This window comes from Sesamum indicum, linkage group LG5 (genome assembly GCF_026168435.1).
Source record: "Sesamum indicum cultivar Baizhima isolate 11 linkage group LG5, ASM2616843v1, whole genome shotgun sequence".
Lineage (NCBI taxonomy): Eukaryota > Viridiplantae > Streptophyta > Magnoliopsida > Lamiales > Pedaliaceae > Sesamum > Sesamum indicum.
Genome location: NC_142661.1, coordinates 18,769,709 through 18,792,455, shown reverse-complemented (window position 1 = coordinate 18,792,455; position 22,747 = coordinate 18,769,709). Strand labels below are relative to the sequence as shown.

The following is a 22,747-nucleotide window of genomic DNA, read 5'->3' as shown; positions in this document are numbered from 1 at the left end:
TCAACTGAATCCCAAAAAACAGGAGATTTTATCTTATTTGTATGGACCTACATCCACCTATAAATATCAAACTCTAGAGTTCGAATTATCAGCTTAAATTTTGCACTCAACCACACTCATTTGTACTCTATTAGTTTTTATTGCTTCATTTGAATAATTTCTTGGTGTCGATCTAGTCATTGGATTCAAGTATTTTTGCTCGCATCAAATTCTTTTTAATTGATTTTCATAATTTTTTCTAACTTTATTATATATATATATTTAATTTTCTACAAGTTCTTTGAAACATAATGTAAATTGCAACATTTATTTGGACAACATTTTAATACACAAACTCTTCAACTATTCAGAAGATGATTTTTTTTTTTCTAAGTTAAGAATTCCTTCTTTTCTACGCGTAATAACTACAGAATTTTTGAAGTCTGAAAAATAAAATTGATATTTATCATTTATTTTATAAAATTTCTGAATTACTGTGTCCAGTCAATATATTATTTGACAATTTTGTACAATACAGAGTATTATTTTTGGATAAAATAAATGTTGGGTAGATAAATAAGTAATAAAATTGTGGATGAGAGATTCGATTATATCATCCAATATTTTATTTATTGTGTTGGTTAATTTTTTAATAAAAAAAAAAGCATGTTTACTTATATGGATAAAAAAGTGGCAACATTTTATATGAATTAGTAAAAAATTGTATGAATATGCAAACTAATGAAAACACAAACCTTTCTTAACAATTAGAAGAAAAATCAGTAAATTATAGATTAGGGTAGTATGGTCATTATAGATTGATAAGTGAGGTTACTTTTGTAAATATGTATCTTTTACATATACAAATTTGCAATTTATCGAACTTCAATGGGCTTATAGTCCCACCAATTGGATGGGATTATAATCATAGATATATCGAATTTGAGTTGGGCTTCATATCAAAACCAATCTATAAAAATAAACGAGCCCAATATTCATTCAAAATTGAAATGTTAGAATGAAATATAATTTCAATATGAGGACTATAATAAGGTCATATGCTAAACATTTTTCCCTAAATTAATTGTATATAGTTTGGGTGAGTAAATCTTGATTCATCTTTCTCTTAAATAATTTCGTGATCGCTTGTAATATTATTAATATTTTTGCTATACTTGTAAGATATTGTATAAAGAAAATAAAGTAAATTGAAATAGTCGATATTCTATCCATCCACGTCATTTTTTCTCTTTATGAAGTGACTTCTAGGGTTTTTACCTCTCATTGTCGTTGGGCGCCGCTCCTATCCACGTGACTTTTCTCTTTATGAAGATGTGACTTCTAGGGTTTTTTCACCTCTCATTGTCGCTGGCGGCGCTCCCTCCTCTATAAAAAGGCGAAAACTTTCATTATATCTTCACCCCGAAAAAACACACAGTCGACCCACTAATTCTCATCTTGAAGTCACTGCTCTCACCACCTTCGTCCACCGCCAGGGTTCATTTTCTCCAATATCTGGGGTATGTATTCCGATATAGAAGAGATTTTCATCTTGTTTTCTATATCACTATCACTATTTTTCTCTTTAACTATCCCTAGATCTCGTGACTTGGTCACCAGATTTGTACACTCTACCACTGGAACTCACCCCTATCATCCCAGATCTTGCCTTAATATTTCTAACCAAGCCACCGAAAGACTTGTCTCCCTTATGCCGAGATCTAACTTCTCTCCATCCTTCAAATACAAAAGATTCTGTATCGTTTCCTCCCTTACTGCCATTAGTTTCTCTTTTACTATCCCTAGATCCCGTGACACGATCACTAGATCTGTACACCTTACTATTAGAACTCCCCCTACCATCCCCAATCTTGTCTTAATATTGCTAACCAAGCCACAAAAAGACTTATCTCCCTTGTGTCACAATCTAATTTCTCTCCGTCCTTCAAATACAATAGATCTCTATCATTTTATCCCTCATTGTCATTATTCCTAGATCTTGTGAAATTTTCAGCTAGATCTGTGTACTTCACCAGTAACTCAATCCGTTACCTGGATCTCGACTAGATGTTGCTAATCAAGTCACAGAAGCATTCATTTTCCTTAAGATGTATCTCCTCCACGTTCTTAAGTTACAAAAATTTTACTCATCGTGTATCACTTTTACTTGTTTTATCTTTATCATAATCAAATCTTCTTAGACTTTCGATATGTTTTATTACTCTCTTGCTAATTTTTCCTAGTGTTGCAGGGTCTAACGTAAACATTGCCAACGAAGCCACATAAAGACCTATCTCGCTTGGGCCATGATCTACTTTCTGCGTTCTCTCTATATAAGAGTGTGTTTGGCTAAGCTTATAAACTCTCGAGTATCATATAAAATCTAGCGTATCATTTTAAAAAAAATAAACTCAATCTATCTTTTGTATAAGATCTTTTAAACTCTTTAATTTTAACATTCAAGAGACGAAAACTCTTTAGTATTTCACTTTTATCCTTCACATAATTGACGTTTTTCCCCAAAACAGAAATATTTATTTATATGATTCTAAATTTTAACAGTTCAATGGTTTTTCTTTTTTGGTCATTACTATGATATTATAAGTTTTAATATTTTATTTTATCCAAACACTTTAAAAACTTATTTTCAAAATAAAACTCAATATTTTTAAATCTTTAAAACATCTCATAAGATATAAGAGCTTATAAAATAAAAATAAGCTTAGCCAAACATCCTCTAAGTCACCGTTATCACTTAGCACCCACTTCCTACTCTTTTATTGGACTTTCCATCAGGTCGAAGGATCAACTCAATAAAGAACCACAATTGGCTTCGTCGAAAAACTTGGTAACATTTAAATTTATTTTTGGACTTATGAAATTAATTTTTATCTTTAAATTTACATGATGCCTTATACTCTTAGTGAATTTCTATAGGTTTTGAAGTCTTATTTTTTTAGATGCTTATTTCAACTTTGAATCTTATATGATGTTTGTCCAAATTAGCATGAATTAGAGCATCATGGGAATGTTTGTGTTGCAAATTCAAAGTGTTATAATCTCTTGAATTTTCAAGGTGAAATAGCTTTTTAAAAAATATATATAAATAATCAATACTTATTTTACAATAAGATTCATATTAAGAAATTTCTGCAATCTGTAATTCTTTTGATTTTTTTAATTTATTTTTTTTGTAATCTGGTTTATTACATTTGATGTTAGATAGATTTGTATCGACAGGATAAGGATGAACGTAGCGGTGACATCTAGAATATTCTATTATATCTTTTGGATAAGCTCGAATTAAATATTTTTTGTATTACTGAAATAAGAAATTTAATTATAATAAATAGGGAATCAAGCAAAAAAGGGAAAAAATTAATTACTACGTGGCGGCCAGCTATTGGTGGGCTGTCCATTACGAAAGAGTGTAACCGATACAGAGAAAAGGACACACCCCAAAAAACCACACGTGTTACAAAAACAGGGTTTTTGGAACGCTCTGACGCCCCACCCCATTATTATAACTACGCTCGTATCTCTCTATTTTTTCACATACACACTCAGAGACATACACAAACACAAACACTAACACTAACACACACAAAATTGAAGAGAATTCTCTCAAAATCCCGTCTAGGTTCTTGTAGTTATGGCTGGAAGGAGAAGAACGAAACAGAGAAAGTAAGGTCTTTTTTTTGGGTTTTTTTTGAACCAATTGAATGCGGGAATTGATATCTGCATGTTGTTTTGATGATTGATTTGTTCTATGTGACTGAATTTAACCCTTTTGCAGGTTTTAAAGTTTGTGTGATTTTGAATGCAATCAGAATTGAGTGTTTGAAGAGAATGGGATTGGATGAATCTATGATTCTACTTGTTATGGAATTTGAGTGATTTGCCAATCTCTTCTTGATTTACACTAATTTGAAGTTGGCAAATAGGGTTCATAATTGTTTCTCTGCACATTAAAAAGTTGTTTAATTACTCTTTTCGGTGTTAAACGTAGATTCATGTTTCAATGCATTTAACTCTAGTCATAGGGGTTGTGTATAAAGCCCATAAGAGTTTTAAATCTTTTCAAGGTAAATTCGAAACCATGCATCATTTTTGCGAAAATTCTGGTTTCCAGATCTATTTTGGTGATTAGATGCATTGAACTCTAGCCATAGGGGTTGTGTATAAAGCCCATGGGAATTGCATTTTTTTCAAGAGTGACTTCAAAACCATGCATCATTTGTAACATTTTGGTTTCCAAATGTATTTCATTGATTTATCACCGGCATTGAATCAAGTCGGACTTTGATTTGAATATACAAGGAACACGAATTGGATAGGCCACGGATCTGCCTGATAGAGATGCGATGAAGTGTCTACTGCAAGCTATGACACTGTTTGTGTTATAGATAATAGAAGGCCTTCTCCTGTTTATCTTATTAGGCATGATTCTGTGCTTTCATGATTCTGTTTTTCTGCGGCCTCTTTAGTTCATAAAGGAAAAGGGTACCATGCTATGCATCAGAGTTTCTTGTTTAATATAAAACTCGAACGCATGGTGTTGGCTTGAAACTCCTAGCTTTCCAACTGACCAATGACACATAAATACCTGTCTGCTATTACATCAAATATGTGAAAGTTGGCTTTGTAAGAGTAAAGGTGACAGTTTTGAGGGAATCATTCATCTAGATTTTTTCATGACATATCCCTACTTTTGCATTCGTGCGTGATTAATGCAGGCTGTCATATACAGCACATTGCTTCTAGTTTTTCTTTGAGACAGTGATTTGATTAGTATCAATATGAATGGATTAGATCTTTCTTTTTTTCGGTTCTCAATAAGCATAGAACCAGAGATTGATTTTGGTCCATGAACCTGAATGTATATTTTCATGCTTGTAGGTTGGTTGATACAATCAAGGAAGATCAAAGAGTTTCAAGTGGGCCGGATAAGCAAAATTCAGCAGCGGCTGATCTCCCAAAGGAGCTTTTGGAGCTGATTCTTTCTCCATTAGACTTGAGAGATAACATCCGTGCTTCTGCTGTCTGCAAATCCTGGCAAGCTGTTGCAACCTCTGTCCGAAAGTCTGACAGGTGTCCCTGGCTTATGATTTGCCCAAAAGAGGGCAACTTGTATGATTTCTATGACCCTACTCAACGCAAAACATATTCCCTGGATTTGCCAGAGTTAAAGGGCTCTAGGATCTGTTATGCCAAGGATGGTTGGTTGCTGTTATCCAAGCCTAGAACTCGGCGCGTCTTCTTCTTTTCCCCTTATACTGTGGAGTTGATCAAACTTCCTAAGCTACAGTTGGCTCACCAAATAGTTGCCTGTTCAGCTGCGCCAACATCTGATAACTGTATCCTTTTTACAGTTAAGCATGTTAACCCCATGCTTGTTGCAGTTAGCACTTGTCGGCCTGGAGATGATGCATGGACCACCATCCATTTTGAAAACCAGCTTCCCTTTGTCAGCAGCATCTGGACTAAGATAGTCTTCTCCAGGGGTCGTTTCTACTGTTTGAGTCTTACTGGTTGGCTTGGGATTTATAACACAACTAACGGTATTTGGGCGGTTCTCTCTGTGCCTCCACCTAAATGCACAGAGTACATTTCTGCTGAGAACTGGTGGAAAGGCAAATTCATGGCAGAGTATAATGGGGATATTTTTGTTGTGTACACTTGTGCTGCTGTGAACCCCATCATATACAAGTTGGACGAGATGAAACAAGTTTGGGTGGAGATGGGATCTTTAGAAGGAATGACATTCTTTGCGAACTTTTTGTCTTCCCATGTTCGGGCTGATCTTCTTGGGAAGATGAGAAACAATGTTTATTTCTCTAAGGTTCTATATTATGGGAAGCGCTGTGTCACATATTCTGTCGACCATGACAGATATTATCCTCGAAAGCAGCCTTATGATTGGGGACAGCAAGATCCTTTCCAGAGCATTTGGATTGACCCACCTGAAGACGTTTCAACTATTCTCTAAAGATGGCAGCTAGAGTGGTGAAAATATATAGTTAATGCTATCTTATGAACTGACTTGTAGGCAAACGACAGACATAGGACAAATGGTATACTACATTGAGTATAGCAATAGCGAATTACGGTGTATTTCTTTTGTCTTGCTATTGTTTCTGGATTAACATATATTCGCATGATATCATGCAAAAATTTTATCCTCCAGTCTGTCTCTCTCTTTTAATTGCTTTTAGACAGGAAAGAAAAATTACGTATGTTATCAAGAAAAATGATTGTTATGTTGGAGACTGGAGACACTTGCTGATATATGTCATGTTAGAGGTTAAACTTGATGTAGTAGATATGCTGTAACTCTATAAGCACAACGCTCGATCGTGTTTCCGTGTTATTCGTTGTAGCATTGTGATGTGTAACTTTAAATAGCGGCTGCGGAAGCAGGTGTAAATCCTTCAGCTATATTATTGAAGTGTTGGTGTGATGGTCGATTGAATTTCGATTCATACGATAGGATAGGAGGTGAATTTGCTTTATTCTTCTAATCATAGAAGTTCCTTTTATTTTCGTTTCTCATTATTTTTATGGAAAAACAGTAGAGTACATGTCAAATACCAGTCATTTGGTTTGACTTGTGCATTTATCTGTATTGGAGAACTTAGAATTTTGCGAATTGCTGTCCTTTGCCAACATGGCTTTCACCCCCTCCGCCTACTTTTCGCGTGGAAAAATGTGGTATGCAGAATTCCACTCACTCTGATTGAAGATGATTTGCGACGAAAGGGTCCCTCCTAACTTCCACCGACTATCTTTCTTTCTTATTTTCATTCGCGTGCGTGCGTGTGTGTGTGTGAGAGAGAGCGAGAGAGCATTAAGTTAAGGGGTCCCGGATGCAAAAAAGCCGTCGTTCATTAGCCAAATGCAAATGAAGGCAACAGGAATACCGATTCTTAACGGATTAAATATTATTGGGACCGTACATCCAAGTATTATTGGGATGTGAGTTCTTTAATTTTTAATCCAAGACATAGTATTTCATCCAGAGTGTGTTTGTTGTTTATGGCAGTTATAAAACACTGATAACAGTAATAATTTGATTATGAATGGGAAAATACAACGGAATCGCAGACTTTAAGGACAATTGACATAGGAACACACGCAGATGTCCAGAAAAAAGCTTTCAACTGACTACAATCTTGAAAGTTACTACATCCCTAGATCCATTTTCTATATTTGCAACATATCAAAGTTTTCAGCCCCGTGCCAATACAAACAACTGTTTGGGGCAAGGTGCATGGAATAATCTTCCGGGCGCTAAAGTCACTAGAGCAGTAGATTCCTGGCCTCTCCACTTGGATACTGGAAGCTGATAGTCACCACCTTGGGGAGAAGTCGGGCGACCAGCAACATTCCTCTTTAAAAGAAGGAAAAAGAAACATGGAGAAGAAAGAAAAAGAACAGCAGACGTTGCTGAGGTTGCTTGCAATTAATATCTAACTAATAAGGATGATAGCGAGCACGTCCACGTCCACTATCACTACCACGTCTTCCCCCGCTTGAACTTCCTCCCCCACCGCTGCGGCCACCTCTTTGCTGTGGTGGGGTGTGGGGCTGCACTCCAGGCTGTTGCCTAGACAGGAGACAAACCAAATACAGTTGAACAACAAAATGAAAAAGAGTGATCGGTCGACAACCATATGAGAGAACTCATCCCCAGTCATACAGCAGTTCTAGAATTTTGGCAGGAATCTATTCTAAAAAAGGCCTAGCTTTGCCGTCAAGATCAATTCAACGAAGTACAACAGCTAAAATTCTGTATATTCTCCATTTGGCTTTACCTTCTGATTTGTACATTCTTACTTAGATTCTTGCTTAGTGTACAGATCTTAAAATTCATCATCTCCACCAAAAGGCAATTGCTAAAAGAATTTCACTTACAGTACGTATCCAATCCTCCCATCAGGCAGAAGCATTGGCACCATAGCCATGCCAGGGGCAGCTCCTCTTCCATAGATTAGGGGCTGCAAAAGCGAATGTGAAGTCAGCAGATAAATATGACAAAGAGCATAATTGAATGCAGACAACACACATGTTATTTTTTACTATTTGGAATCAAATTCTGGATCTAACATCCAAATGGAATAACACCAGTGGACAGAAGTAGTCATCAGGTCGTCTTTGATATGTAAAACGAAATAGACATAACAAAATTCAAAATCATAACCCAATTATTTGGTGTTCATATCTAATTCCACATAACCAATTCAATTTACCTCACCCAAACTTGAAAGACGGTAAATCTGGCATCTAGAACAAGACCGTCGAACAGGGGTATCTAATTCCGTGCAACCAAGCCAGTGAGTGCATTGATTATGTTGCAACAGAAACCATATTTACTTACAAAGTAATACCATACTTTCCAGTCTGCCATCCTCTTCCAGACTTAAACCTGTCTGCCTTCTCACAATGTGTATAAACCACTCCACCCCCTTCCCCTCCAAACCCTACCTCTTGCCAAAATCTACAAAATGGGAACAAGCTCACATATGGGCACAACATCAATATTTTAGCCTCAAGTTAAAGTTAGTGCTAAGATGCTGCATGTAACTTTTTCGATGTTCCATCAGTAACAGAAGACATGTCCCAGGTTCTTGTAGCAGTATAGCAATAGTACCTAGTTTTACCTAAGATGACTGTCATGAGGGCTATATGTATACATGGCTGCTGGAGTGGTTCGTGGATGGTGAAGGCAGTTGGAACGGACCTTTAAAAAGGAAAAGGTCATGTGGTTATGGATGCCATCCAATTATATGCAGTTGCTTATGGTTCCAGGAAAAAGAAAGATAAAACACGAAAAATAGCTGTTACTACTGTCATCTTGGCAAAATACAAAATATAACCAATTTTTGGACATTCTTTTAAAAGTGACATAATTTCCTGAAATATGCCTCTATCAACCAATTGCAAACAAAATATTCCCTGTGTTAACTTCGATGAGTCAAACTCGCTGGATTGATGTTTTTTTGTGTCACCATATTATCTTAAACATGGAGTAGGTTACAAAAGTAGCCTACAAAATTTGGCATTTAACTACCCTCTAAAATTTGTTCTGAAACTATTGTATCGTGAAGATAGCAATGGATGATCAATTCTGCAGATCGGAAAGGCTTTCCGAAACAGGAGTACCATAGACCCAAGTATAAAGGGGACAAGCAAGTTAATGTAATGATGTAGCTGTGGCCTCTGCAAATTCCAAAAGTAAAACATTGATAAAAGGCCAAAAGAGTCAAAGGGTTTAAGGATGTCAGGACATATGACACAGACCAAAGAAGCATGACGTGAATACAAATGATTGAGGAAGTTCCAGAGTCTCAGGACGTGAGAAAATAGAGAGCAGGAAAAGAAACATAAGACGTCTTACTTGAGCAAAGTTTGCACCCGAATATCCTGCACCTAGAGCACCATAAGGGGCTCCAACCAAGCCGTATCCCATGCGAGGGGGGTAAGTTGGAAATATTGCCGCCTTATGTGAATTTGACCCCCCTGTCGTTTTCTGATCTGTCTGTGGTTTTGCAAGTGAACATTCTACTACTTGTCCTGTGAAAAACAACCCAACACAAGAATAAGAATGAAGTTGAATTGTATCCATTGGAGTTCCTGATCAAGGATGACAATACTGGAAAATATTAGGGAATTCAGTGTCACCATCAATCTCATATTTCTCTGTGTTCTTAAGAGCTTTCATGGCACTTGATCTTTCAGCAAAGTGAACAAAACCATATCTGCTCTTTTCTTGTCCAGGTTTTGCTGGAGGAAGAACAACTTTTGTAATCTTCCCATGCCGTTCGAACAATTCCTTAAGCTGATCCTGAGTAATATCTTTTGGCAAGTTTTTCACATAGACTGCTTTGACCTATCCAACAGGAAGCCAATCAGTCTCTAGTAAACACAGGGCAATTTGCCACAAACACTAAAGCATCACGAAATCTTGAAAACTGAAGTAGAAGCAATGGAAAGTCTTTGTCAAACAAATTAGTGAAAAGAGACATGTTCACTCCAGAACCAATCACAAAGGACTCATACATAGCAGATATTGGATGATGAAGTAGCATAATTGCTAGTAGCCTAATTAGATTGCTTAGTACAGTAAATCCAATTAATAGATCTCATAAAGGATTCAAATAAAACTGAATATTTAGAACTAAGCCTCCTATTTCTCAATAACTTTATTTCAACCTCAAATTAAGGAATCACTCAACTTTATGATATCATGCCCTACATAGAAAAAGAAAGCAACACCGGATTAATAGGACCGCACAATTGCCAACTAAAGTTGAGTGACCACTAGAAGTCTAAGGAAAAAAGGGTAAAGAACAATCAACTTGCCCGAATTTGAATAGTGCCTTCCTCATGCTGCAGCAATCAAGTTAAGGTTTTCTTTGCCCACCTTTTTCAATAATCAATTGAAAAGTTTACATTGGAAAAAATTGACACTGGAATTTAACAATAACAATCAGAATTGGATTTTGGTATTGGAACACCTTTTCCAGAAAGATGGAGCGAGACTAACATTTCAGAGTATGATCTACATGTCAGGACTAACTGAAAATCATATTCACCACACACATAGCAATCAGATCACGGCGCCATTACTTGATTATTAACAGGGTGAAGCAAAATTACAATGAAGAAACAGCAAATAATAAAGACCTGAGAAGAAGAAGATTCAGCACTTTTTGGATCAGCCCAGCTCACAGTTGGAGCATTATCATCAAGCTTGAATTTTGGGTTAGACATCTTTTGTCTTGAATACTCAGCACAAGCATGATTATAATACTCAATGAATGCGAATCCACGATTCCGACTTGAGTTTTGTGGGTCCTATGTAGAAAAGATTCACATATTACCGAAACATTTTGGTGAACAAGAAAAGCAGGACCAACTGTGTCGCAAACTAGAAAGCTAGAAAGATAACAAAAGACCTTGTCAAAGTAGAGAAGTATGAACCTTTAAAAGTTCCACCGCGACAACCCCAGGCCCTACTTTATTCACAACTTTCTTCATATCCTCCTCTCCCCAGTTTCTGGGCACATTACCTATGAACAGCTTATGTTTTGCTTGAGACGTAGAACACTTCAGCCTTTTCCCCTGAGAGAGTTCCACAGATACAAATTATTAGATTTAATAAGATGTCACATAGGATAAATTCCTTAGGGAACAAACTGTGTACAAGTATTTCCTAATTTTGTTAAATGTGTCTTTGCGTGCAAAAAAGCCTGTACTCTGTACCTTCAGTTCAGTATTATTAAGCTCCTTAATAGCCTTAGATGCCAATTCCTTGGTCCTAAAGGTTACAAAAGCATATCCCTTGTTTTCATTTGAATCTTTTCCCTTCATTATCCTGACCTGTTGATAAAATGCATTTCCACGTAAGTTATAGAATCATAACAAACTCCCTCTGCTGTATGAAAATGGAACTTACTTTACCTCTGTAACTTCCCCTATTGATTCACAAAAGTGCTTCAGGTCATCTTCAGAAGTATCTTGAGAGATCCCACCAAGGTACACCTCTGAACCATGTGGAGGAAGTGCAAGAAGCTCAGAATGCTTTTTTTCCAAGTCTCCTTCACCTTCACCATTTTCCATGTCGTCATCACCATCAGTCTCCTTTTGAGCATCATGTCCATGACCATCTTCCTCCTCTTCCTCTTCTTCCACCTCCTCAACATCTTCCTCTTCTTCCACCTCCTCAACATCTTCCTCTTCTTCCACTTCTTCCTCTACTTCTTCATACTCAACTTCTTCCTCCAAGGTCTCGTCCATGTCGTTGTCGGCACCAAGTTCAACCTGCTCTTCAGTCTCAACAGGATTCTCAGGCTCAGTTGATTTAGTAGCTGCAGAACTGGTCGTTGTCCTTGGCATCTTATATCTCTAACAAGACAAGCTTCTATTGCACCTATGAGAAAAGCGCAGAAGCCGGAAGCATTTGCAAAAGAAAGAAGAAAAATGTGGATAGGCGGTAACAAAAAGGAAGGCCATAAGGAGCTCCAGAGTAAGAATCTTGATTGAATTGGTTCCATGAGGTATGGCTCCAAGGAGTTTTCAAAGTGAACAATTCTAAAACAGGGGGTGACAAAATGTAGTACAAACAGAAACAGGCAGAGAGAATGCTGAATTGCAATCAAGAGGAGCATGATGCTCAACAGGCGCTAAATCAATGAAGCAGTGAATATCTTGAAATATAGACAACGACTGATGCCAGAAAAAAGAAAAAGGCCAAACATTCAGTCTATATTACTTTCCAGAATAAAAGCACTCACACTAAAAAATGGAGTGGAAGGAGCAAATAATAAGAAATGAGAAACAGAAAGCAAGGATATGAAAATCACAATAGGTAATCTTTCTCGAATAGGACACAATAGAGTATTGTGTCACTAAGAGAGTGTCCCCAATAAATCAAATGCTACACGTTCCATAATTAGATGATTGCTTAAAAAGATTAGTTCCACTTCTTGAATACATGCCCAGTCTCTAAATTTCCTGCAGCAGTTAATGCACAGGAAATATGAATGAACTGATTGATGAGCAACCTTAAATGCATTTAACAAAACCATTGCTCATATCAGAACAATTCAGAACTTTTTTACAGTTTTATAAAGTTGAAATGCAAAACCATGCATAGCACAACCAGTGGCTCCAGACTTACAATTAGGAATTATAATATTAGTTAAGAATCATTCCAATGGGAAAAAAGAAAATACATGAAACTTATAGAATAAATAAAAATCAATGTTAGTCCACTTGCCATTGATCAAGTGCTTTCTGTCTCTTCTAATTTCTCTCTTCTAAGTGTTCAAACCATGCTGTCCTACTTCATCCTTTCCATGACTCTCTTACTGTTTCCAACTTTCCATTCAAATCTTCAGAAACTGTAGCACCAGTTTTTGCACCCAAAAACAGCTTGACATTCACCCATTATTTACGTTTTGACCTTTTATTTTGTTTCTTTTATGAGACAAAACATCTTAAATGGACGAACCAAAAGAAATCCAGGATGTGAATGAAAGAATCCAGGCAAAGATGTGAGGACGAGGACCAAGGGATGCATTAAGGGAAAAACAGTGCGTGCCATGGGACTTTCCATTCTCTATCTTTTGTAAATTCTAATTCAACAGTTTCTTGGTTGGAGATGGACTAACCCCAGGAGAGAGTCTCAGTAGCACTGTATTCCACCAATTTAAAAACCATATCCAGTGTGAAGGATTTCAATCTTACATGAAAATCAAATCTTGAATACAATTTTCAATACACTGTAGAAGCCCAAAATTTAGCAGCCTCCCTTTCTCCCAATAGGTTGAAGAGGAACTATCCTCCCAGAAATTGCCTTCTTGCATCAAGAATCACAATACATGAATAAGAAAATAAGCTTAAAAAGCCTAAAACATCTGTCAATTCAGACATTCAATTCAAATTAGGGCAAGGTGGGCCATACTTCATCTCAACTAGAACTTGACTTAGCAACCTTTGACAATAGGCATGAAGAGAATTTAGAAGAGTACCCTAGATAACCTATGCTGAATAAGTCCACATAAAAGAAGGCATCTCAATAATAAGCTTCTTTTACTATTATCCACTCCCAGTGCTTTGTTCTTACTCATCATATTTGAAGTTCTTTAACAGTGCCTATCATTCAATCCATTAGAAGCAATACTAAAGGAGGCGATGCCAATTGCAACAGAGATTGGATAGAAAGTTCAGAAAGCAAAACAAGTCGCTGAGGTTGATATAACTAGCACTGATGACTCGATCCTTTTATTCTACCAGAAGCTTCCACTTCACATATATGTTCTTTTCACTTCTATCTATGTCGATCACCAATAAGATATCTTGAAATATCCAAAACAAGGTGAAGACAAAATAGCATATGAGATATGACAATATATATACATATCATATGTAATATTATATTAGTTATTCTAAAGCGCACTATAAATTAGATGACAACAGAACAAAGGCACATTAAATTGGCTGGCGCGCATATTTTTATTTCAGATGTCAAGTTTGGGCTGGGGAAGCACAAGAGGTGAGATGGGGAAGAGGATGGTGGTATTGTAGGAGAAGTAATTGACAATTAAAAGAGGTTCTTAGTACAAAATTGTTGCATTGGGCTATGAAGGCACAGGATCACCATGTCACGTAGGCCAGAAGCAGCAATTGGCTCAATACCATAGATCATGTAAGATAACTGTGAGCATCCCATTAAAATTGTTGTATCCTGAATAGTATAGTCAACTTAACAAACTTCAAAATGACTATACCGTCTCTTAAACAAAACAAATAAAAACAGCAAAAGAAAAAAGTCAATCTGCCACATCTAGTACAGAACTCACCTCTAGTCTGTTTTAATAGGCTCAGTATATCAATAAGCAGAAAAATTGTACTAAATTATCATTCTACTTGTGTGCTGGATTTGGAAGCTCTTTTGTCAAACTCAAATAGTGGTTCTATTGTGATATCTTCAGCCCATCACTCAAGAAATCTAAGATTGCATTAGGTTAAATTTTCAGTGTCCCTGATTATGCACCAAACTTTCCTTTCACCATTACAACCTCAAGTCTTGATAAGTTGGAGTAAGATCATTCAGATGTAAGATAACTACTTAGATTCACCTACACTAGGCTTTCAAAGTGTAAATCAAAGGTTGCCTAACTAGTTTCATTCATGCAACCATGACATCAAGCCACGCAATCATCCAGCACTTAAATCCCAAACTAAGCTCACATTGCTACATGTTATCTTCTCAGAGAAACATATAAACTAATTTACGCTCAGGAAGCTTTCGCTAGGCTACCAAACCTACATTCTTCAACACCACAAAAGCACACGCATAAACTCCACATACAATTTGCCCACAGAAGAAACCTCTAAAGTAAGTTTATTCACACAAATTACGCGCCATAAGATTCAAAAAATGTGCATCTGATAAGAACTTAACTAAACCCTAATTTGCTAAAAACAGAACCCACACATATTCAAACAGAAGCGGGGTTTTGAACAAAATTAAATAGAAAAAATTTAATTCAAAGTTCCATCGAACATAAAAGACCAACTTTACCGGAAAAACGTAGAACAGGAAACGGGAAAGCTAAATACGTGCAATTATTCACATACCAACAAAATATATCTCCCTCTTTTTCAAGCTGTTGGTTTCCTGGAACGAACCAAGTCGTACACTCGCTTCTTGTTGTAATTTGGAAACCCTAGTCGACTGGCTCGATTGAAATTTGGAGTAATTTTCTCGGATGTGGCTATGACAGATTTGTCCCGACCCCGACGCCCTTGCCGAGGGTATCATTGGCAAATTAGTGATTCCTTATTGTTCTTTATTTTAATTTCATGTGACTTATTTATTAATTTGAATTATTGATATTGATGCTCATAAATTACACTTCATCCAAGTAAAGGTCCAATTTAATCAGAAGCCCATTAGGAGCCCCTACATGCACGAAGCACGATGAAGAATATCTTCCAGACCATTACTAATTTGTATAACTAGGAAAGATTATGTACTGACTGAAGTTTGCTGGCCCGCAAAGAAACAAACCCCTTAAGCCAATCCACTTGTCACGTATATTGTCCCCACACATGGTAGAAAGTGGTTCGTCCAAGTGGAAATGGTGATTATGTAGTCGCCACCTAAGTATGCAGATACAAATATATTATCCTCACATACTAACCATCCCAAGGAGTTCAAAAATTTATCCTCAAGAGATTTATCCCGTTAAGATGCCCCAACCAGCAAAACTCCTTGAAAATTACAACCAACTATATCCACATTTGAGAGGGCATATCTACTAATCATCAATCCGAGTTCTAAGGTGGCAAGTCTCGTCATTCTATGGAGAACTAAGGCTAAAGCTAGCCTTCTACCATTGCTATGGGCAACGCTTTTTTGCATGAGCATACATATGAGCTCAATTCAAACATTTTCTATTAGCAAAAATTATCTTTCATCTTTTAAACAATCATTATTATCATTTTTTTCTTTCTAGAATTATTTATTGATATGGTCGTCGAAATACTAATTTTATTTATAAGTCCCTTTTTAAGCTTCCAAGAAATTTGGCCCAAATACTTAGTTCATTATTTTGCTCAAATTAAATGTATTATATGTTTTAAATTTGAATATGTTAAATGATTTATTAACTCGAAAAAAAATTTGCCTAGTATGAGGCCATATGACGAAATATATTTTGAAAATATGACTTTAAATGTTTCAAATATTTTAAATTGATAATATATTATATTTTAATTTAAAAAATAAGTTTTTCGAAGTATATGAATATAATAAAATGATGGCGTTTCTAAACTAATAATGATGATCTCATAATTAATTCGAATGTTAAAATTTTAAGAATAAGTTATGAACCACTTATTTATTAAAAGAATTTATGAGACATAATATTTTATTTTTCTAATTTTATAAGTTATTTTTCTAAAAGGTTTATCAAACTAAAAAACAATGTTTAAATTATACTATATAATTTTCTGTAGTATTTCTAATAATATCGTCATTCATTTATCAATCTTATGATCATTAGTTTTACGTATCGCCAACAAACTCATATACGATTATAAATTATTTCAATATGTTACTATTATAAGTAGTGGAAGGACGTTTGACAAAATGGGATTGACATGAGAATTCTTGTTCACATCTAGATTCAACTCTTTCTGATGGGAAGAGCTTGCCATGTTTTCTTGATCAGTAGAGGATATTCCTGAGTTTGTGGGTTTTGGTTTCTAACTCTTGTGTTGTTCTTTTTTGGGTTTATGCTGTTTTGCAGGAGAGTAGAACAAATAAAGTAGCGAGTTATATATGGAATGGTTCAACTAACACATGTCAGTATATCCTAGAAATGCTTCTATTAGTAGGGTCTCCCAACTGCTTTCTCTTCTCCAGGATGTTAAGGTAACTATGGATGACTGCATGTCCACATCATCCCTAATTCTTGCCTTGTCTATAAGGTTGCCACAGACATCATCGGATTGTTGGATCACTAACAATTTAGTTAAACATAAATAAGATCCTATCATCAATCTTTATATTTTAGAAAACAGAATGAGGATAATTTACTCTTCGTTTACATAGATATATTCGTATTAAAACATTGTAGTTAGGAATGACAAGCAAAGGCAAGAATGAGTGACGACAACGGTGAACTATATAATATGCTCAATGCTGTCACTTAATTTTCTGGGGAAAGTACAGAAACCTTAGTCATAAACCTGTCTTGGAAATAATGTTCCTTCTCCTCAGAGACCCAAGTTGATATTTAACTCTGAGCCGAGCCAGGTCTGAATAAGTAACAGAAAATTAGCTTTACAGGGACTGAGAGACAGCACAATGGTTATTCCACCTACAAACATACACTGCATTCTTCTTAAAATGTATTACCTCCAACAGCGGCTATCAACAGCACTTTCTCTTAACGATGAAGGGAAGATATGCAAGAATTCTAGCTGTAAAATTTCTGACAATGTGCTGTGAAATTAGTGTTCGCCCGAGAAATGGTAATCAACTGTGTGGATGGATAGTTGAGATTTTGAAACAAACAGTTTGCTTAATTTTTTGCCCCAAAACCACGAGGATTGGGCCGTGCGGATGAGTCTGCAAACTGCCTCCTTGATTCTGATCTTCTCTTTCTCCTTGCTGTACCAGGGGGAGCCTGGATATTAAAAGGGAATATCCATTTGTTATTTGAGTTATTCCAAAACCCAACTATATTGGTCTAATTCCAAATATAAGCTTCTGAAATTCAGAAATTGTCTCTCTCATAAAATGCAAAGATAGAACAGATGAAAATAATAAATGGATCAGCACAGAAGAAAAAAATAGTTGAGCTGCATTTCACAGGGAAGATGGTGAACGACGAATTGACAATTGGAAGGGAGATGAAATGCATTCAGGATTTCACACAACACAATAATTTAAGAAAATAATACAAGCAAGAGCACCTTCTGTTCTGCCTTCAGGGCCTCCTCAAGATTGCTCATTGTAGGAAGTGATCCACCTTCCATTACACCCATCAAGTTCTTCATGCGTACGCGCATTTGGAAAAGTTGAGCTACAAGTTGACTCACCTGAAAAAGTACACCATTGTGTCACTGAGTTATTCAGTTAATAAAGAACGTAGGGGAAAAAGACATTATTTCTGGCTATCAACTGCATAGTCAGGCTCCCTCTATGTTTACCTGTTGCTCTGTTTTCCCGGAATCTTGAGCAATTCTTTTCCTCCTCGCAGGTGATTCTGCCAAAAGTTCTGGCTTTTCCCTTTCCTCTGCAGACAGATGAGTAGATTAGATGTGTCGTCCACCATAAAATGAGCTATATTCATGTGTGAAATAAGAGAAAATTGTAGGACATTTAGATCTCAAAATCATTTGTGAACCATACTGGCACTTTTCATGAGAAAAAACCTAGATGAATCAGCCACAAGTTTATAATATTTTCATGGACATTTTGCAAATTCCAGTAAGGCAATTGAACAAGCAAAAAGGTAAACAAGATCAGGTAAGAAAATAAAGTTCCAGGTAAAGTGTCTTGCAAAATTTACTAGTTCTCAAGTGAAATTACCTGGAGTCATTGCTTCAATCATAGACTCCATTACTTTCAAGTTCTTTTCTGCCTCTCGAATTTGTGCAGGAGTAACCTGTTTGCACACCATCAATTTGGAGATCCATTATGATTCTGAAATCCACCTACACACTTATATTACCTTTCAACATATTTAAACATGTTTTCCGTGTTGGGACTATCTCAATGAAGTTTGAAAGTAGCCTCTCCAGAATAGCCATTTCAAAAACAACCCACGTGTTGGGGTAAGATAGGAGGTCACAGAAGCTTGTCTAAGAGAGTTACAGCCAAATTACTCTAAAGTACTAAGAAACTATGCTTTTCCCCTTTTGTTAAATGCAGCATACAGTTAAAGCTGAAAAGACAATTTCCGGCCCAGAAAAATTCTATTGCTCAAGAAAAATAATCATAACCACATGTTTACTATACCTTCCCCATGCCTGGTATCATTCCAATTACACGAGACATCGAGCCCATCCGTGCCACTGCACGAGTTTGCTTCAAGAAGTCATTGAAATCAAATTTTGCACTCATGATTTTTTTCTGCAAGTCTTCAGCATCCTCTTGGCGCATCTACTCAATTCATCAAAAGTCACATCAAATAATTGCTCCCCAATTAATAAATTAAATTCAACAGCTTGCAATTTTACACTCACAACTTCTTGGGCTTTCTCAACAAACGACAAAACATCACCCATTCCTAAGATACGCCCTGCCATGCGATCGGGATAGAACGGTTCAAGGTCTTCCATGCGCTCCCCTCTTCCTACAAGCTTGATTGGCTTCCCCGACACCTGCGTCAAGTCCAATCGCTATTTTAAAATTTAATCCGATCAAATTTCTCCAATTTCTTCTTTTATTTACTCATCATACTGCAGTATTTCATTACCTTAGGTGCAAATTTATATAACAGTTGATGGAAGTCATGTACACATTAGCATGACTTCGGAAGTGATGAAATTTCACTTATAATATTCGCATTTACATTTTTCTGATTCCTTTGGTAGTATAATTCATGGGATGCAACTGTAAGATATCTTATTCTACTAAATCAGAATCAATCTTTTTCATTTCTTCTAAGTTCATCAAATATGCACTGGGTTTTCTTATATTCAATACAAAGAAAAAGATGCATCTCTCAGAAAATTTACTTGGTCTTGCTTTTCATATATCTTTTCCTTCCAGCAGAATGAGAATACAATATAATGAAAGAAATTCGAGGAGATACAGATGTCTGACCTCTTTTACACTCAAGGCTGCACCACCTCTAGAATCCCCATCTAGCTTTGTTAAAATGGCACCAGTAATACCAATCTCAACATTGAATGTTGTCACCAAGGCTAGAATATCAAAAAGATTATTATGAGTAAAGACGAAAAGATATGGAGGATAATAAATGCCAACATGGTCACAGAACATTCCTTGTTTTTTAACCACGCCTGAATCATGTTAAAGACTATTTGAAGTGTATACCAGCAGCTTCTTGGCCAGTCATTGCATCCACAACAAGCAAAACTTCAGTGGGATTTAATACTCTTTTGACCTCTTTCAGTTCATCCATCATTGCTTTATCTATCTGACAAGAAGAAAGATTTATTATAGCTTAGTTCAATAAAGACACTTTTGGTGACCATGTCTAAAGTCTCATGGTTATGTAATCTCACCTGAAGTCTTCCAGCAGTATCCATTATGACCACATCGACATTCTTTTGTCTCGCCTCCTGCAGACCTTGCCTTGCTATTTCTGCAGGTTTAATTGCAGTTCCTGCTGCATAAACAGGCACCCCCACCTGCTTAAAGCTTACAAGTGAGTAATGATGAAACCAAGAACATGGCGATATTAGGGGGACAAAACAATCAATGTAAAACCAAAATGTATTTGAAGATAGCTTGCAGTATGTGACAGTACATTTGCATATTAACACCAACATTAAGTACCAACTCTGTCCATTTAAGAGATTCACTTACAACAAAACAATCATAATTTTCTTCTCCAACCATCACAATAGCAAATAGACTTTTACAGATGTGCAGGCATTCCATGAAACATGCTTGTGTCATTAAGAGTAGACACACACACACGCAAAAAAAAAAAAAAAAAAAAGGATAAGCTTGTAGTCCTACGCTAATTGGCAAACATCTAGATTTCTCTGGTTTTAACATTTTTGGTATGAGAAAATCACAAGGTTGTAGAATACATACTCCTGCCTGTTACCTGTGAATTTATAGACATCATTTTAGTTATTTGAAGAATGTCCTTTAAGAAAAATAAAGAACACTCAAATGAGATGTTTGGTTCTGTTAAACTAGACAGTGAGTAAGAATCTGACTCTCAAGATCCATAAAGCATCCACACTATCCAACCAGCAAAATTTATGATAAAAATCTGCAACAGACTCTTAACATTTATGTCTTCAGCTGTCTCACTGAACAAGAAGCAATTGGTAGAGAACTACCTGGTTGCCTAAAATAACCAACTGGTCAATTGCAGCAGGTCTATAAACATCCCCAGCAATTAGCATGCAACTCTTCCCCTGTTAATTATGTCATTTTAGCTTGAGTAAGATCAGGTCAAAGATGATAAAGGTAAAATACCAAAGAATTTTCAAGGGGGGAGAGGTATGGGTACAGAGATACAGAATGAAGAATGAGCACCAGTTTTTTAAGATATAAAGCTAGTTTTGCGCTGACAGTTGTCTTTCCAACACCTTGCAACCCAGCCAACAAAATTACAGTTGGTTTAGATTTTGCGAAAACCAGCTCAGAAACTTCTCCTCCCATTAGTTTTACTAGCTCATCATGCACAATCTGCATAGGTAAAAAGTAAGGTAATAATGATTCCAGATAAAAGTTCTTATGCTAAGGCTTGCAAAGGCAGATATTAAAAAGATAAGTGTCATACTTGTGAAGCCTTATCATTGGGTAGGGCTCAGCCAAATTTTAAGCATACCTTAACTAATTGCTGATCTGGTTTCACTCCTCGGATCAAACCAGTACCAACCGCCTGATCACTTACGGCCTGAACAAATCTTCTAACAACAGGAAGGCTAACCTGCCAATAGAAAGTGAAACATGAGTGAGATACATTTTAGAAGCTGGAATAAGTTCTTTAGAGCAGAGTGGCACTTACATCAGCTTCTAAAAGAGCTCTCCTAATGTCTCTCATTGGTTCCACAATGTTTTCTTTGGTCAAAACCTCTGAATTGCAAATAACGCACAGAAAGAGTTAGAAACTATAACAAATAGAATGCACATCCATCGATTAACTTTCTCCATATGTAAGATGGATTCAGTTCCTCACACAACTTACATTGTACATCAACCCGATGATCATAAAATCATCACAAAGCTTACAGTCAAACGATGATCAAATGTCCAAGTTTAAAATTACAACTTAACAACTGATTAAGACTCAAACCCACAACTAGATTCAGGTGCAAATATAAGGAGCAAATTGAAAAAAAAAACTCGGGAAAAAAGAAAAAATCAACCTTCTCCCTTGAGCTTGCTCCAAGCGGCTTCGAGCCCACCAGTCAGCTGCCCAAACATTTCTGCTCTCACGACGCCTCGCATTTCCCTTCTGTGGTTCACACTGACCTTGGAATTTATTGCTCCCCATACCTCTCTCTGCATCAAAGCAAAAAAAAAAAAACGAAAATCAAACAAACTAATCATTAATTTCAAATAGCAAAATTAATATAGCGGCGGAGCACTCACGGTGAATGAGTTCCCGGAAGAAAAGGAGAGTGAGTGAGCGGAGTAGGCCCGGGAAGAGAATCTGGAAACGGCAAGTGGCAGTTTGGGAATTGGAAGCGACGAAGAAGGGAGGCAATGGCGGGAAGCAACGGTCGCAGAGGCCTCCATGAGAGAGAGGAAGAGAGAGTTGAGCGTTTGCCTTTTCGCAGATATTTTATCCGCTTTGTAATCTGTTGGGTCTATCTTACTTACATTAAATGTTCTGGTGCGTCGCGGCCTACTGTACTATCCTACTCCCGTTTCCATGTATAAAATAGAAATCTTGTATAATTATATATTAGTGTTTATTTATGTAATGTAAATATGTAATATAGTTAGGGAGATATTTTCAAATCCCAAAACATGAATTTTTAAAAAAATTATTTATCTTAAAATGTTTAAATTTTAGACAACATGAGT

The 22,747-nt window shown here is 36.4% G+C and overlaps 3 protein-coding genes across 8 annotated transcripts; 1 reads left to right on the top strand and 2 right to left on the bottom strand.

Annotated features, from left to right (window-relative positions):
• Positions 1–3,507: 3,507 nt before the first annotated feature.
• LOC105161755 (F-box/kelch-repeat protein At1g57790) lies at positions 3,508–6,165 on the top strand. The gene is made up of 2 exons (XM_011079557.3): positions 3,508–3,663; positions 4,879–6,165. The coding sequence occupies exons 1-2, from the start codon at positions 3,632–3,634 to the stop codon at positions 5,966–5,968; spliced, it is 1,122 nt and encodes a 373-aa protein (XP_011077859.1). The 5' UTR covers positions 3,508–3,631; the 3' UTR covers positions 5,969–6,165.
• An 870-nt stretch (positions 6,166–7,035) lies between these two features.
• LOC105161754 (heterogeneous nuclear ribonucleoprotein Q) lies at positions 7,036–15,302 on the bottom strand. Of its 5 annotated transcripts, none has more exons than XM_020693879.2 (9): positions 15,127–15,302; positions 11,443–12,495; positions 11,245–11,361; positions 10,963–11,103; positions 10,666–10,836; positions 9,661–9,868; positions 9,377–9,552; positions 7,894–7,976; positions 7,036–7,585 (listed from the first exon to the last, which is right to left on the bottom strand). In XM_020693879.2, the coding sequence occupies exons 2-9, from the start codon at positions 11,875–11,877 to the stop codon at positions 7,453–7,455; spliced, it is 1,464 nt and encodes a 487-aa protein (XP_020549538.1). In that variant the 5' UTR covers positions 11,878–12,495; positions 15,127–15,302; the 3' UTR covers positions 7,036–7,452. The 5 variants fall into 5 exon arrangements, with proteins under 5 accessions (XP_020549538.1, XP_020549539.1, XP_011077858.1 ...); XM_020693880.2 differs by having other exon boundaries at positions 11,443–12,207; XM_011079556.3 differs by having other exon boundaries at positions 11,443–11,902.
• Positions 15,303–17,162: 1,860 nt separating this feature from the next.
• Positions 17,163–22,514, bottom strand: CPSRP54 (chloroplast signal recognition particle 54 kDa subunit). 2 transcript variants are annotated; one of them, XR_847796.3, is made up of 16 exons: positions 22,310–22,514; positions 22,084–22,219; positions 21,723–21,790; positions 21,543–21,644; positions 21,248–21,400; positions 21,049–21,126; positions 20,257–20,382; positions 20,066–20,168; positions 19,832–19,932; positions 19,249–19,386; positions 19,022–19,165; positions 18,593–18,668; positions 18,211–18,296; positions 17,974–18,099; positions 17,414–17,684; positions 17,163–17,313 (listed from the first exon to the last, which is right to left on the bottom strand). XR_847796.3 is itself a non-coding variant. In XM_011079553.3 (15 exons), the coding sequence occupies exons 1-15, from the start codon at positions 22,454–22,456 to the stop codon at positions 17,580–17,582; spliced, it is 1,689 nt and encodes a 562-aa protein (XP_011077855.1). In that variant the 5' UTR covers positions 22,457–22,514; the 3' UTR covers positions 17,163–17,579. The 2 variants fall into 2 exon arrangements, 1 of the variants encoding a protein (XP_011077855.1); XM_011079553.3 differs by having other exon boundaries at positions 17,163–17,684.
• Positions 22,515–22,747: the final 233 nt, after the last annotated feature.